Source organism: Dama dama, chromosome 2 (assembly GCF_033118175.1).
Source record: "Dama dama isolate Ldn47 chromosome 2, ASM3311817v1, whole genome shotgun sequence".
In the NCBI taxonomy this organism is placed as follows: domain Eukaryota; kingdom Metazoa; phylum Chordata; class Mammalia; order Artiodactyla; family Cervidae; genus Dama; species Dama dama.
Window position 1 is genome coordinate 8,862,868 of NC_083682.1, and position 15,048 is coordinate 8,877,915.

The 15,048-nt window shown below is 39.6% G+C and overlaps 1 protein-coding gene across 2 annotated transcripts in view; it reads left to right on the forward strand.

Annotated features, from left to right (window-relative positions):
• ATL3 (atlastin GTPase 3) overlaps nucleotides 1-15,048 on the forward strand; it is a 41,140-nt gene that overhangs the window by 11,159 nt on the left and 14,933 nt on the right. For both annotated transcript variants that reach the window (XM_061165080.1, XM_061165071.1), the window contains exons 3-8: nucleotides 121-264; nucleotides 6,783-6,887; nucleotides 7,396-7,446; nucleotides 10,159-10,215; nucleotides 11,035-11,127; nucleotides 12,008-12,146. In XM_061165080.1, coding sequence (XP_061021063.1) covers nucleotides 121-264; nucleotides 6,783-6,887; nucleotides 7,396-7,446; nucleotides 10,159-10,215; nucleotides 11,035-11,127; nucleotides 12,008-12,146 — 589 coding nt within the window. The remainder of the gene's footprint in view (nucleotides 1-120; nucleotides 265-6,782; nucleotides 6,888-7,395; nucleotides 7,447-10,158; nucleotides 10,216-11,034; nucleotides 11,128-12,007; nucleotides 12,147-15,048) is intronic.

Consider the following 15,048-nt stretch of genomic DNA (forward strand, 5'->3'; position numbering starts at 1 on the left):
ATTTCAGATTAGCAAGTGGAGACTTTTGTGTCCAAAAGAGCAAACTCACCTCATGAGTTATCCTTGATGTGTAAAGTTACTTGAATAAGTTTTAATGGAAATTTCTTATTTCTCCTATAGAAGGAAGGTGGCCATTCAAACTGGTTGGGTGACCCAGAAGAACCGTTGACAGGGTTTTCATGGCGAGGGGGCTCTGACCCAGAAACCACCGGAATTCAGATCTGGAGTGAGGTTTTCACTGTGGAGAAGCCAGGTGGAAAGAAGGTAAGGAAGAAAAAGACTTACAAACTAACAAACACAGTGAAATGAAAACTAATGTGTAGTCTGATAATCCAGTTAAAATGATTTTTATCAAAATGATATAAGTTCAAGATTTAAAAATAATGCATGAATGTAGTTTAAAAGGTCAGGGGTAACATAAGGCTTCTAAGATGACTAGTCCTCTCTCTGCTCATTTTCACTTCCCAGAGGCTAATGCTCTCAACTGTTCAGAAGTTACTTTACACTCTTACTTCTGTAATCATTCACTCCACCCACCCCTCCAGCTGTCAGCAGCTCATCTCATGAACCTCATAAGCTTCAGTTGTAGACCTTCCCCCCAGATCTCTTTGTAAGGGTCAGCTGGGGCAAGGTATGTGTCTCCTCAAGTGGAAAGAGAGAATTTGGTGTTATGACTATTTCTTAAACAGACTTTAACCCCTTCCTTCTGTTTTTAGTCTCACCCTAAAGCATGTTTTCACGGTTGTTTGTGCCTCTCATTTTTTGAGTCTTTCCAAGGCTTAAGATTTCGTATCTCCCCTTCACGTTGTTCAGTTTCAGCCTTTTCCTTGATGTTAAGTTATTAAATATTTTGGGAGATGGAGAATTGATGCATGATTCTTGATCACTGTTTCCACAGCTTCTGTTTTATTTTATGAATTTCCTTATTATTTCTTTAAATATTTTGTTTCTCTGTTTTAGTGAAGTTTCAGGAAAAGGTATATTAGAAAACCCTCTAATTTTTTTTTTTAAATGCTTAGATATGCATACAAAAAAATGTGTAGCAAAATAGGGAGATTATTATACTTTTTCTTTTTAAAGGAAGAGAATGTAGAGAATTGCCTGGCAGTCCAGTGGTGGTTGGGGCTCTGTGTGACCACTGCCGAGTGCACATGTTCAATTCCTGGTCAGAGTATTAAGATCCCACAAGCTGTGGGGGCAAGGCGGTGGGTAGGAAGAGAATGGAGGAGAATGAGGATTTTTTGAAATAGAACGTTAGAAACTTTTGCTTGGAAGAATCTTTAGATATTGTTTTATCCGTTCTTTAATTTTTTTTTAGCAGCTTTATTAAGATACAATTGATATTCCATTTCTCCCCTCCCAACTTTTGTGCTTTTGTCATATATTTTATTATAATAACATTGTTTTTACTTTTTTTATTTATGTTTAAATGGTCAGTTATCTTTCAAAGATATTTAAATAATAAGAAAAAAGCCATGTACTTACACGTGCAGTTACCATTAACTGTACTTCACTTTTTGCATCCAGATTTCTATCTATTGTTTGTGTTCATTTTTCCTTCCGCTTGAAGGACTTCCTTTAAAAGCTGTTGTAGTGCTACTCTTCCGGTGCAGAATTCTTTTAGCTTTTGTTCTGTGTCTGAAAAGTATTTGAAAATATTTATGCTGGGTATAGAATTCTAGGATGGGAGTTTTGTCTTTCCGTGCTTCAGAGATGTCGGTCCCCTGCCTTTCTGCTGACATTGTTTCTGCTGAGAAATCTACTGTTACCTTATTTTTGTTTGTCTCTGTGCTTAATGTGTCTTTTTAGTCTGGTTGCTTTAAAAATTTTTTCTTTATCATTATTATTATTATTTTTTTTAGCAATTGGATTATGATACGTCTTTGTGCACTTCTCTTTATGTTTCTTGTGTTTGAATTTTGTTGAGCTTTTTGAGTCTGCAGGTTTATAATTTTTATAAAATTCAAACATTTGGGGGGCCATTGCTTCTTCAAATATTTTTTTGTCCCTTATCCTCTTTGGGGATTCCTATTACATGTATGTCAGGCTGTTTAGGTTGTCCCATAGCTCACTGATGCTCCGTTCATTTAAAAAAATTTTATTTCTCTGCTTCCTTTTGGATAGTTTCTGTTGCTAAGTCTTCTAGTTCACCAATCTTTTAAATCTGTTGTTAATCCCATATAGTGTATTTTTTTCTTTAAATATTTTTTTCTTTATTATTTATTTTCACTGTACTGAGTCTTAGTTGTGGCTCACGGGATCTTTCTCATGGCATGGGGGCTTAGTTGTGGCATACATGTTGTATCTAGTTCCCTGACTAGGGACTGAAGCCAGGCCCCCTGCACTGGGAGTGTGGAGTCTTACCCGCTGGACCATCAGGGATGTCCCTCATCTAGTGTGTTTTTCATTTCAGACATTGAGATTTTCATCTTCAGAAGTTTAAATGTTTTTTATGGCATTTAACTTTTTGGATGTATGAAGTACAGATATACAGAATACTGTTTTAGAGTCATTTTCTATTAGTTTTACATCTGTGACAGTTCTGGGTTAGTTTTAATTGATTTTTCTCATTTGGGTGATATCTTTGTATGCTTATTTGGGTGATATCTTTGCATGCCTGCAAACTTTTGATTGGATGCCAGAGGTGTGAATTTTAACTAGTTGGATGCTGGATATTTTTGAATTCCCATAAAATACTTAGCATGTTATATGGGATGCATTTAAGAAATTTGGAAGCTGATGGATCCTTTTTGGTCTTGCTTTTAAATTTTAGGGTTTGTTAAATGAGACAGCTTTATTAATCTAGAGCTATTTGCTCCTTACTAATGAGGCAAGACTTTAGAATGACAGGGCTTTTGTCGTCTGACTGGAGGGAAGAGGTGCTATTCTTGGCCCTCTGTGAGCAGTGAGTACTCTTCCCTCTAAGCCTTTTGAATGGCTCCTTTCTCCAGCGTCAGGTAATTTTCTTACTCACATGAGCTTGTCAAGACTCAGCTGAACAGTTGATGGGGCCTCTCTGCGATCCATGGTGTTCTTCGTTTCTGTAGCCCTCTCCTCTCAGGTGCTCTGCCTGAGAGTCCTGTTGCCTTGGTCTCCCTGACTCTCAGCTGTATTTTCTCAACTCAGGGACTCTTGGCTCTGCCGGGGCTCCCCGGCCTTAGCCAGTTAGCTGTGTCATCTGTAGGGCTGACCTCATCTGTTTTCTTTCTCTCAAGGATCATTATCCTTTGTTACCTGATGCCCAGTGTCGTGCAACTGTTGTTTCATAAAGTGTTAGTTGCTCAATCATGTCTGACTCATTGTGACCCCATGGACTGTAGCTCACCAAGCTTTTCTGTCCATGGAATTCTCCAGACCACAATACCAGAGTAGGTTGCCATTTCCTTCTCCAGGGGATCTTCCCAACCCAGAGACTGAATCCCGAGTCTCCTGAATTCAGGCAGATTCTTTATTATCTGAGCCACCAGGGATAGTAATCATCAAATAAATATGTCATATTTTGTTTACCGATTTCCCTATTGGTGGGCATTTAGATTGTTTCTTTTTTTCATTTTGTAATTCCTGCTATAGTGAACAGCCTGAAAAATGTTTTTGTGAGTAGTGTGCAAGCATGTCTCCAGGCCACGGTTTTTGAACTGTGTCCATGACCCAATAAAGTATAGAGAAATCAATTTATTGCTTATGACCAGTTTTTTTATATTAGTTTTTCATTTTATTTTTTAAAATTAATTTATTTATTTTAATTGGAGACTAATTACTTTACAATATTGTGGTGGTTTTTGCCATACATTGACATAAATCAGCCACGGGTGTACAGTTCAGTTCAGTCACTCAGTCATGTCCAATTATGCAACCCTATGGACTGCAGCATGCCAGGCCTCCCTGTCCATTACCAACTCCCAGAGTTTACTCAAACTCATGTCCATTGAGTCGGTGATGCCATCCAACCGTCTCATCCTCTGTCGTCCCCTTCTCCTGCCTTCAGTCTTTCCCAGCATCAGGGTCTTTTCAAATGAGTCAGTTCTTCGCATCAGGTGGCCAAAGTATTGGCGTTTCAGCTTCAACATCAGTCCTTCCAGTGAATATTCAGGACTGATCTCCTTTAGGATGGACTGGTTGGATCTCCTTGCAGTCTAAGGGACTCTCAAGAGAGTCTTCTCCAACACCACCACAGTTCAAAAGCATCAATTCTTCACTGCTCAGCTTTCTTTATATTCCAACTCTCACACCATACATGACTACTGGAAAAACCATAGCCTTGACTAGATGGACCTTTGTTGGCAAAGTAATGTCTCTGCTTTTTAATATGCTCTCTTGGTTGGTCATAACTTTTCTTTCAAGGAGCAAGCGTCTTTTAATTTCATGGCTGCAGTCACCATCTGCAATGATTTTGGAGCCCAGAAAAATAAAGTCAGCCACTGTTTCCACTGTTTACCCATCTATTTGCCATGAAGTGATGGGACCAGATGCCATGGACTTAGTTTTCTGAATGTTGAGCTTTAAGTCAACTTTTTCACTCTTCTTCTTTCACTTGTATCAAGAGGCTCTTTAGTTCTTCTTCACTTTCTGCCATAAGGGTGGTGTCATCTGCATATCTGAGGTTGTTGATATTTCTCCCGGCAGTCTTGATTCCAGCTTGTGCTTCCTCCAGCCCAGCGTTTCTCATGATGTACTCTGCATATAAGTTAAATAAGCAGGGTGGCAGTATACAGCCTTGACGTACTCCTTCCCGATTTACCAGTCTGTTGTTCTTGTTCAGTTCTAGCTGTTGCTTCCTGACCTGCATACAGATTTCTCAAGAGGCAGGTCAGATGGTCTGGTATTCCCATCTCTTTCAGAATTTTCCAGAATTTGTTGTGATCCACATAGTCAAAGACTTTGGCGTAGTCAATAAAGCAGAAGTACATGTTTTTCTGGAACTCTCTTGCTTTTTCAGTGATCCAGTGGATGTTGGCAATTTGATCTCTGGTTCCTCTGCCTTTTCTAAAACCAGCTTGAACGTCTGGAAGTTCACGGTTCACATACTGTTGAAGCCTGGCTTGGAGAATTTTGAACACAGGTGTATGTGTGTCCCCCATCCCGAGTCCCCGTCCCACCTCCCTCCCCATCCCATCCCTCTGGGTTGTCCCAGTGTACCAGCTTTGAGTGCCCTGTCTAATGCATCGAACTTGGACTGTTCTGACCAGTTTTTTAAAAATAAGAACTAGAAAGTATTAGAGTATATATAGAACAGATAAAAATTAAGTTTCAGCTTTATGGATGTGCATATTTGATTGTAATGCAAAATGTATTTCTTACTGTGGGTTCTAGTAAAAAAAACATTGGAAAGTCTCTTAAAAGTGGAATTACTGGGTCTGAGAATACCCATTTCCTCTATTTCTCACTATTGCCAAACTGTTTTTGAAGGTTGTTAGGGCATTTTACTGTTCTACTACATGATATATGAATACCATTTCCCTCCAAATATCCAGCACTTTAAGTATACATATGACTCCCACTCCTTAAAGAGCTTCTCTTTAGTATTTCTTCTTTTTCCCTCTAGTTAGCCTCATTTTTCTTATTAGCAGATGTTATGATTTTCTTTTTCATTGAAATATAATTTGCCTACAATAAAATTCATCCTTTCAAAGTGTGTAATTCAGCTATTTTTAGTACACTTACAAGACTGTGCAAATATTACCATCTAATGCCAGAACATTTTCATCACCCCCACAAAGAAACTCAGTCATGTCCCATTTCCCTCCTCTCCCAGCCCCTGGCCACAACTGATCTCCTTTCCTCCTCCATGTTTGCTGTTTCATACAAATGGAATCGTATAAAATATGGGTCTTTTGTATGACCTCTCCCAGCCAGCCCAGTGCCCTCAAGGCCCTACCATGATGTAACATATATTGAGACTTGACTCATTTCCATGGTAAAATAATCCAGTGTATGGATATATACTCCATTTTGTTTATTCATTCATCAGTCAAACAACATTTAGCCTGTTTCCATACCTTGGTTATTGTGAGTAATGCTACAGTGAATGTGGGAGTGCAGATATTTTTTCAATTATTGCAAGTTATATAAGGATGATAGGTACTACATCTTTTTTTTTTTTTTAACATTTTACTTAAATTTCACTTTTAAGGTGGGACTGGGTCATTAAGTTCTTTTTGGAAAGTATGAGGCTTCATGAAACCTAGTTACATAGAGTGAACGATAGCTTTGATTCTGTTGCTTTCATTTGGCATCTGTGGTGTGGTCTCTTTTTCATAAAGATTGAAATCAATGTTTGTTTTTCTTTTATCAAATGACCAGAAAATCCTATAAATTAAAGAGAAGTATTCAGCTTTGCAGGGAAATGCCAAAAAGGCCATGCATTTTATTTTTACTGGATAATGCCTGAGTTTAAACTAAGTCAATATTTTAAATTTGTTTTTCAACAACAAAAACATCCACAGGACTGGCTTGAAAAGTGAGCTAATTGGCTTCAACATTTGGCTGTCTTGATTGTTAGGGTGATTTTCCTCTCTTTTCATATTGCTCTGTATACCTCTGTTCTGTACTCTCTGTCAGAGCAGATAATCTTTTCCAGCAAAGTTCTCTGGTCAAAAAAGCAAGGCATCTAAATACTTACCTTTATTGAAAAAAATCTGCATATAAGTGGACCCGTGTAGTTCAAACCTGTGTTGTTCAAGGGTTAACTGTAATTGTGTTTTTCTGATAGAACCTACAAGCATGTGCTTCCTCCTTCTCACTGTAACATATTTTGTGTGTGTGTTTGTGTGTGTGTTTTATAGGTTGCAGTTGTTCTGATGGATACCCAGGGGGCATTTGACAGCCAGTCCACTGTGAAAGACTGTGCCACCATCTTTGCTCTGAGCACCATGACTAGCTCTGTTCAGGTAAAACTAGTTGACGAGGAAAAAATTTTGTAGAAGAAATAAGATGAAGAGGACACATCTAGTTTCAGCTATTGTTCTGTTATCAGAATTCCTATGGTGATATGTAAATGTTCTTTTTATACTACAGATATAAGTGAAGCTCTTATAAGCTCAGGAAGCAGCCTAAATTATTAATATTTTTCCACTTTGGTCATAAATATATATAGTATATTCCAGGAGAAGTCTGAAAAGTGGAAATTGAAGTTAAATCAGTTGCATTACACAGGAAATGTAGATTTGGTGAAAAAAGTAAGAAAACTGTATTTTAAACTATAAAGGAAGAATTATGCAATTTCAACCATATATGCATAGTTCTCTAAGAAGAGAGATAATATTACTGTTGAAACAGACCTCGTATTCTTATATTCAGACCTTTAACTGTACAAGCTTCTGTTCACTGCTTTAGACTTAACTTGGGATTCATCTGAAGTAGATTAGAGTAGTATCAATCTGAAATTTTGTTTTCTAGATTTATAATTTGTCCCAGAACATTCAAGAAGATGATCTTCAACAGCTGCAGGTATGTATTCCTCATAAAAATGTTAATAATGTCATTTAAAAGTTTTAAGGCCATGGTGCGTTTTACAACTGAGTAGTTTCAGCAAAAGATTGAAGTGTGGAGGAAGGTGCGGGTTCATGGTAATCCTTCACCCTGTGTATCTATGATTGGAGTGGTCAGGGATGCTCTTACTGAGTTAAGCAGGGGACCGAAAAAAGTGAGTAGGTAAATCCTGCGGATATTTTGGGGGGAAAGTGGTGCAGGGGAGGAAACAGCAGGAAGAAAGACCTTGAGGTGGAGTGTCCTTGCTGGGATCCAGGAATAGCAGGGAGGCCAGTGGGTGAGGTTGGAGGGTGAGAGGGGAGAACGGCATCAGAGAGGCAGGCACTCAGCTTCCAGTGATGCTCTGCTTTGTAAGGACGTGGGCTTTTCCTCTGGGTGAGATGGGAGCCATGTTTACATCAGAGGAGTGATATTGTTTGACATGTGATAAAAGGATCATGGTGACTGTTGTGTTTAGAGTATATTTTTAGAGGTGCAATGATGCATTCAGTGAGACTGCTTATGAACCTACTGCAGTAATTCAAGTGAGGCTAAATAAATTAATATTTATCAAAGGCATAGGGTCATTGCCTGGAAAATAGTATGTGCTTAATATGTGCTAGCTGTTACTTATTAAACCTGGTGCTGTTATTAGTCATGTCCTCTCTTCTCCATAGCAGCAGTTCTTACACGTTTTTCCTGTGAAATCCTCTTCATTGGGTATCCCAGAGTTGGATGCAGTCTGGCATGCTTCTCGAATTCTACTCCTCCACTGACATTCAAGAAATGTATCAGAATACGAGAGTGGGGGTGTCATTTATTAGAGAGATTACCTTGAATTAGTTTTAATTTATATTCCTTTTAAAAAGAACAAAATAAATCTGAAATTTTGGCTCTTAATGTTACTGTTAACACTTACTTGTGCTTCATAATTAGTGGTTCTACACCAGTGCCATCATTCGGTGGTTGAGAGCTGTTGCTCCTTGATACGTATCCATCAAAACTTGAGTTTGAAACCTTTTCACCCGAAACTGACTCCTTTCTAAGCTCCTTTCTTTCGCACATTTTTTGGAATACCTAATTTGTGTGAGGGCTTCCCTGGTCGATCAGTGGGAAAGAGTCCACCTGCCAGTGCAGGAGACATGAGTTTGACCCCTGGATCAGGGAGATCCCCTGGGTCAGCAAAAGGCAACCCACTCCAGTATTCTTGCCTGGGAAACCCCATGGACAGAGGAGCCTGGTGGGCTACAGTCTGTGGGGTCTCAAAGAGACCCGACTGAGCAACCAAACAACAGCAACAATCAGTGTGAGGCAGTGGGCCATGTGTGTGGTAACACTAGTGTGTGAGCTAGGCCTGATTCCTTATGGGTTTTGTAGTCCCGGCAGTGAGAGGGTGCAGAGACGACTAGGCCTGAGTGATGCCTCAGGACCGCTGCACGCACGTCACAGAGTGCCGTAACCTGGGTGACTTAAAACAGTAGAAATGTATCATCTCTCGGTTGGGTAAGCTGGACGTGATATGTGTATATAATATATATAAAGACTTCCAACTGTTTCCTTAGTCGTCAGCCCCGCTCCCTCACCTCCTCTTTCAGGGTAACTGGTGCTTTAATTTCTGAGCCTTTCAGGGGTTCTGCTGAGAGACTCTGCTTGTTACTTTTTGGCCCCTGCCTCATAGATTTCTTATTCTTAGCGGGATGGAGAAAGCCAAAACCCAAGACAGTTCTCATTTGTTCTCCTTCCAGAGTGTTTGTGACAACTCTTCTTTCTCATACCCTTTCTATTCCTCTCTGTCCTGTGAGTTTATGACTTTTGCACTTCATTTTGCTGTACTTTTTGGTGCAGCTTCGTGAAGAAATAGAGGTAAACGGGTAAACCCTAACTCTAAAGGATTCATTCACTGGGTCATTCACATGGCACGCATCCTGCAGGTCTGGTACGTGCCGTCCTCGGTGCTGGAGGCCCCACAGTGCACAGAACATCCTTCCCTCATAGACCTTAAGTGCTGGTAGTGAAGACTGTTACTAAGCAAGATAAGTAAAGGTACAGTGTATACACAAGTGAGGAGAAAAATTTGAAAGGACATGGGATAGGAAATACTGGGTGGAGAGGTGTAACGTTTTTAGGTAGATGGCCATGAGAAGCTTCATTAGAAAGGAGTCATTGGAGTAAATACCTGAAGGAGCGATGTAGCTGTTCAGGTGCCTGGGGGAAGAACATTGCAGGCAGAAGGAGGCATCAGAACAAAGGCCCTAGGATGGCAGTGCACGCAGCGAGTTTGAGGAACATCAAGGAGGGCCAGTGTGGCCAGATCACACTGTAGGGTCTGGCTTTTATTCGCAATGAGGTTGAAGGGTTTCGAGCAGAGGCATCATGTGGTCTGACTAACCACTGTGGCCGCTGTGTTGAGGAGAATCTGGGGCTGACACAGTGAGAAGCTGTCACAATATTCTAAGCCATGTGGAAGTTGCACATGGTTGGATTTTGGGTTTACTAATGAATTGGGATGAGGAATTTGTGAGAGAGGAAGAGTCTAGATTATTTTAAGGTTCGTGATTCCTGTGGGAGTGTTAGAATTTTGGTCTCATATAAATAGTATTCAGTCTGTTAAAAGAATTATTTGCTACAGAATAGCCATTAAAATGCTTTATGTAATATTGCCTTACAAACCATAACTCTTCTTTTTTAAAGCTCTTCACAGAATATGGTCGTCTGGCGATGGATGAAATTTTCCAAAAACCCTTCCAGGTAGACTGTTAACTGTAAATATAAGTCACATCTTTGTTTTAGTTCATAGATGAGCAAACTATAATCCACAGGCCAAATATGGCTAACTGTCTGTTTTTATATGACCTGTGAGTTAGGAGTGTTTTCTTTTTTACATTTTTAAATGGTTAAAAAAAATCAAAAGAGGAATAATATTTCATGGTATGTGGAAATAATCTGAAATTTAAATGTCAGTTGGCCATAGTGAAGGCTCTATTGGAACACAGCTACACTTATTTGTATTGTCCATGGCTGCTTCTTGCTACAACAGTCTGAGATATTTACTCTCTGGCCCTTTACGGAAAACGTTTGCTGACCCCAGCTTTACCTAACTGCTTTATGAGGATGAAAATGCACAGTAGCCTCAGTAAGATTAAAGGATCTCTAAGCATTGTTTTTATTTTAGTTTTTTTTTTTCCTGTCTGACGTTAACAGATCTCATTTTATGATTAGCTAGTGCTCTTTTTTTTCTTTTCCTTCACCTTATTCATACTTGCCTTTTGAGCAGACCCCCGAATGTAGCATTTTCTCATCAGTCTGTTTTCATCAATCTCTTCTCTTAACCCATAAGGACAAAAATATCAGATGAGATATACTGACCTCACAAATGGCTTATGCATGTCCTTCTAGTCTTTATAGGGTTTCTAAGACATTACAGGGTAGGATTGGGTAGATAAATCCTTTAGCACATTTTCTTGCCCCTTTTGAAGAAGCTGGCATTTTGCAAAGAAGTATTTCAATGGTTATTTTGAAAATACATTTATGTAGTTTTATAATGTGTTCTGCTCTTTTTCTAAATAGACACTGATGTTCCTGGTTCGAGACTGGAGTTTCCCTTATGAATACAACTGTGGATTACAGGGAGGAATGTCATTTTTGGAAAAGCGTCTACAGGTAAATAGAAATATAGTCTTCTGAGGAATTACCTAAAAGTAGTGATAACTTTCTCATTTGCCTTTAGCTACTATATTTAAAGGGATTCCCTCTTAGCTCAGTTGGTAAAGAATCTGCCTGCACTGCAGGAGACCTGGGTTCAATTCCTGGATCAGGAAGATCTCTGGAGAAAGAAATGGCAACCTACTCCAGTATTCTTGCTTGGGAAATCCCATGGACAGAGGAGTCTGGCTGGCTATAGTCCGTTGGGTCACAGGAGTCGGACACAACTTAGCGACTAAACCACTCTCCACCACTGTATTTAAAGCAGATGATGGAAAATTACATTGTGTGTTAAACACTTAGGAATTATTAATTAGCACAAACTGATATTATTCATGGTAAGGTTATAGAACCTGTGTATATAACTCACAGGGATTGGAGAGAAAAACCCCAGGCAAAAGCCCAAGCTTTGATTGCAATTTCCATTTCATAATTCACACGAGTCCATATGTGTTTTTGGTTTCTGGTGTGGATACAAACAGGCTTAGCCTGTTTTCCAAAATTAAAACACAGTCAGTCACTGCTTACTGGTTTATGCCCACAAGCCTTTCCGTGTCCTTCGTGCCCACAAATCTTTCCTTATTCTTCCTAAGTCTTGTGCAATACTCTTTTAAGAAACTCTGTAGTACCTGTTCTTCGATAGCTCTAGGGGCCAAGCCGTAGTTAATCAAATTTATGCATTTATTGCTTCTCAGGGTTCTGAGTTTCCTCACTGGACAACACCTGGGCCACTATGATCTTTTAGAGTTGGAAAGTCTTCTTCTCTTTGTCCTATACTAGTGAGTGCTGGTTAGGAAAAACACATGGTCGTTTGTAAATTGTTGGCCTTTATTGGCAGGTAAAAGAACATCAACATGAAGAAATTCAGAATGTCCGGAATCACATCCATTCATGTTTCTCCAGCGTCTCCTGTTTTCTACTACCACATCCTGGACTCCAGGTGGCCACAAGCCCTGACTTTGATGGCAAATTGAAAGGTGTGTTGCAAATGATGTTATTTATACATGTGATTTTTATCTTTGGAATTAAAAAGAGTGACCAGAAAATATCAATTGTGAACAGTAAGTCCTTAACAGAAATACTATGTTCCTTTAGAAAGAATAGTGTTTACAGTCTAGTTCAGTTTTTTTCTCCTACCTTAGTGTGACCATCAGAATTATCTTAGTTTCTCCATCTGAAATGGTTGTGGTAATACCCATTAATCATCTTTCTAAGAATGATGTTGTGATTCCTGGTTTACAAGAGATAAAAATGCTAGATAAAGGAAGAGTTAACATTAGTCAGCTCATTTTTATGAAGTAAAACTAAAGTCCCAAACAAAGGTAGTATGATGCATGGCATGGCTATTGTTTTCATCTTATTTGTGATTATAGCAAACTTGGTGCTGGGTCATGAGTTACTATCAGGAAGTGGTAACCAGGTGGTAGCTTAGAGGAATCAGAGGTGGGACTCTTGAGTTCCATTGTCTTATTTTTGATCCTGACTCACTGAAACCTTGAGTCATTTAATAGCTAGTCCTCAGTTTACACATGGGTTTAACCAAGCACTTTTGTTTATAAATTAATCTGAGCTTCTTTTGTTGTTTTCAGTCACTAAGTCCAGTCTGACTATTTTTGCGACCCCATGGACTGTAGCCCACCAGACTCCTCTGTCCAGGGGATTTCCCAGCAAGAATACTGGAGAGGGTTGTCATTTCCTTCTCTAGGGGATATTTCTGATCCCCTGAGATTGAACCCACGTCTCCTGCATGGGCAGATGGATTCTTTATCACTGAGCCACCAGGGAAGCCCATTGGAGCTTCTTAGGTTCCTAGTAAAGTTGAAATAATAATCGCTGCCATTTTTAGAGGCCGTTTGTGTTCCCCGCTGTCAGTCTCTCCAGGGTGCTGTGACAAAATACCATAGACTGGGTAGTTTATAAAAAACAGAAATTCATTTCTCATAGTTTTGGAGGCTGGATTTCCAAGATCTGAGTGCCAGCATGATCCGGGGAGGTTGTCTTTCTGGCCTCAAAACTTCTGGTTGTATCCTCTTGGGGGGAATGGGCTAGGGAGCGTGGTAGGATCTCTTTCATAGGAGCACTGATCCCACTTGGCTTCACTCTCATGACTAATCACTTCCCAAAGGCCCTGCCTACTAATACTATCACCTTTAGGGGTTAGAATTTCAACATGTGAGTTTTGGAAGGACACGGACATTTAGACCATAGCAGCAACACTATGTGGAGTAGGAAATGGCAGCCCACTCCAGTATTCTTGCCTGGAGAATCCCAGGGACAGAGGAGCCTAGCAGGCTACAGTCCATGAGGTCGCAAAGAGTCAGACACAACTAGAGCGACTGAGCACCAACACTATGCTAGTTACTTTTATACTTATTGCTCCCAGTAATTCCATGAAACTGATATTATTTCCCTTATCTTACAAATGAAGAAACTGGCTTAGCAAAGTTACATAACTTGCTCAGAGTACTTAGCTAGTAGGTGGTGGGACAGAGACCCACATCCAGATCCTTCTTGCTCATAGTTGTAGAAGAAGTTCTGCTGTACTGGGCAAGTCACTTAGAGGATTTACACTGCTTAGTTACTGGAACTTGCCTTGTGAAGTGGAAGTTTTTTATTACTTTGTATTAAACATAAGATGCATAATTTTCAATTTATGTAACTCAGTGGATTCAAGAACGTTAATATGCTCATTCAGCTTAAGATTTACATTCCAGCTGGTCTTACTATTGCAAAAAAAAAATTGAGTCTGAAAGGCTTACCTTTACCTTCTATTTGTCACCTATGTGACATTTTATGTGGTTGGCAGCTTTCCTGAGTGGGAAACTTTCACAGCCTATAGGTTGGCAGTTCAGAAACCTTAGGTTGGGGTCTGCCTTTGGAGAGAAATCTGCTTAGGCAACAACTGGTGCTGAAACAGAAGCAGTTGTGAGTGAGTTCTCTGAGTTGAGTAGGTAAGAAAGTTGAGTTTGTAGGTGAGGTGTTGTTTAGGATTTTAACGTTCCATTATTAGACATGCATTTACCAAATCTGAGCTCTGGTATATTCATTACTGGTAGGGAAACTATCCAGTGGAATATTAACTGAAGATGTTTAAGAGAGGGTGGGTGGGAGTGACTCCTCATACCTTTGTCTTGCTTTAGGGTGGTTTCAGGTTATTGGGCATAAACATACATAATATACAAACATGACATTCCTTCGTATTATTAAGCATCTAAATATTTCAGAATATTCTGTTTTAAAATTAATTTTCATCATGTTATTCTAGGAAACAGGAAGAGCTTTTTAAAGTTCTGTAACCTTGACTTTTGAAATTTTCTATCACTCTTGGGTATGTATTTTATGTTAGTTTCCTAGGAACTGCTGTAAAAAAGTAACATAAACTAGATTTCTTAAGAAATTCATCCACTAGCAGTTCAGGAGACCAGAATTCCAAAATCAGGGTGTTGTCAGGGTAGGTTCATCCTGGACGCTCTTGAGGGGAATCTGTCCTGTGCTTCTCTTGGTGGTTGCTGGCAGTCCTTGGCATTCCTTGGGTTTTAGTTTCATCACTCTGCTCTCTGCCTCTGTGCTCACATGGCCACCTTCCCTGTGTTCTCTCTTCTTGCAAGGATGCTGCTCTTTGAATTTAGGTCCCACTCTCATCCAGTATGATCTCAACTTATTACATCTGTAAAGCCTCTATTTTTAAATAAGATATTCTGAGATTCCAGATAGACATGCATTTTAGCAGGGGACACTCCAGAGTACACGGATTTACAGATATGAAGGGTTTGTCACTAAACATTAAGGGTGCTAAGCTTCATATTATAAAATAGGGAACAAATTCTATATAAGCAACGGACGGAGGAGCCTGGTAGGCTGCAGTCCACGGGGTCTCAA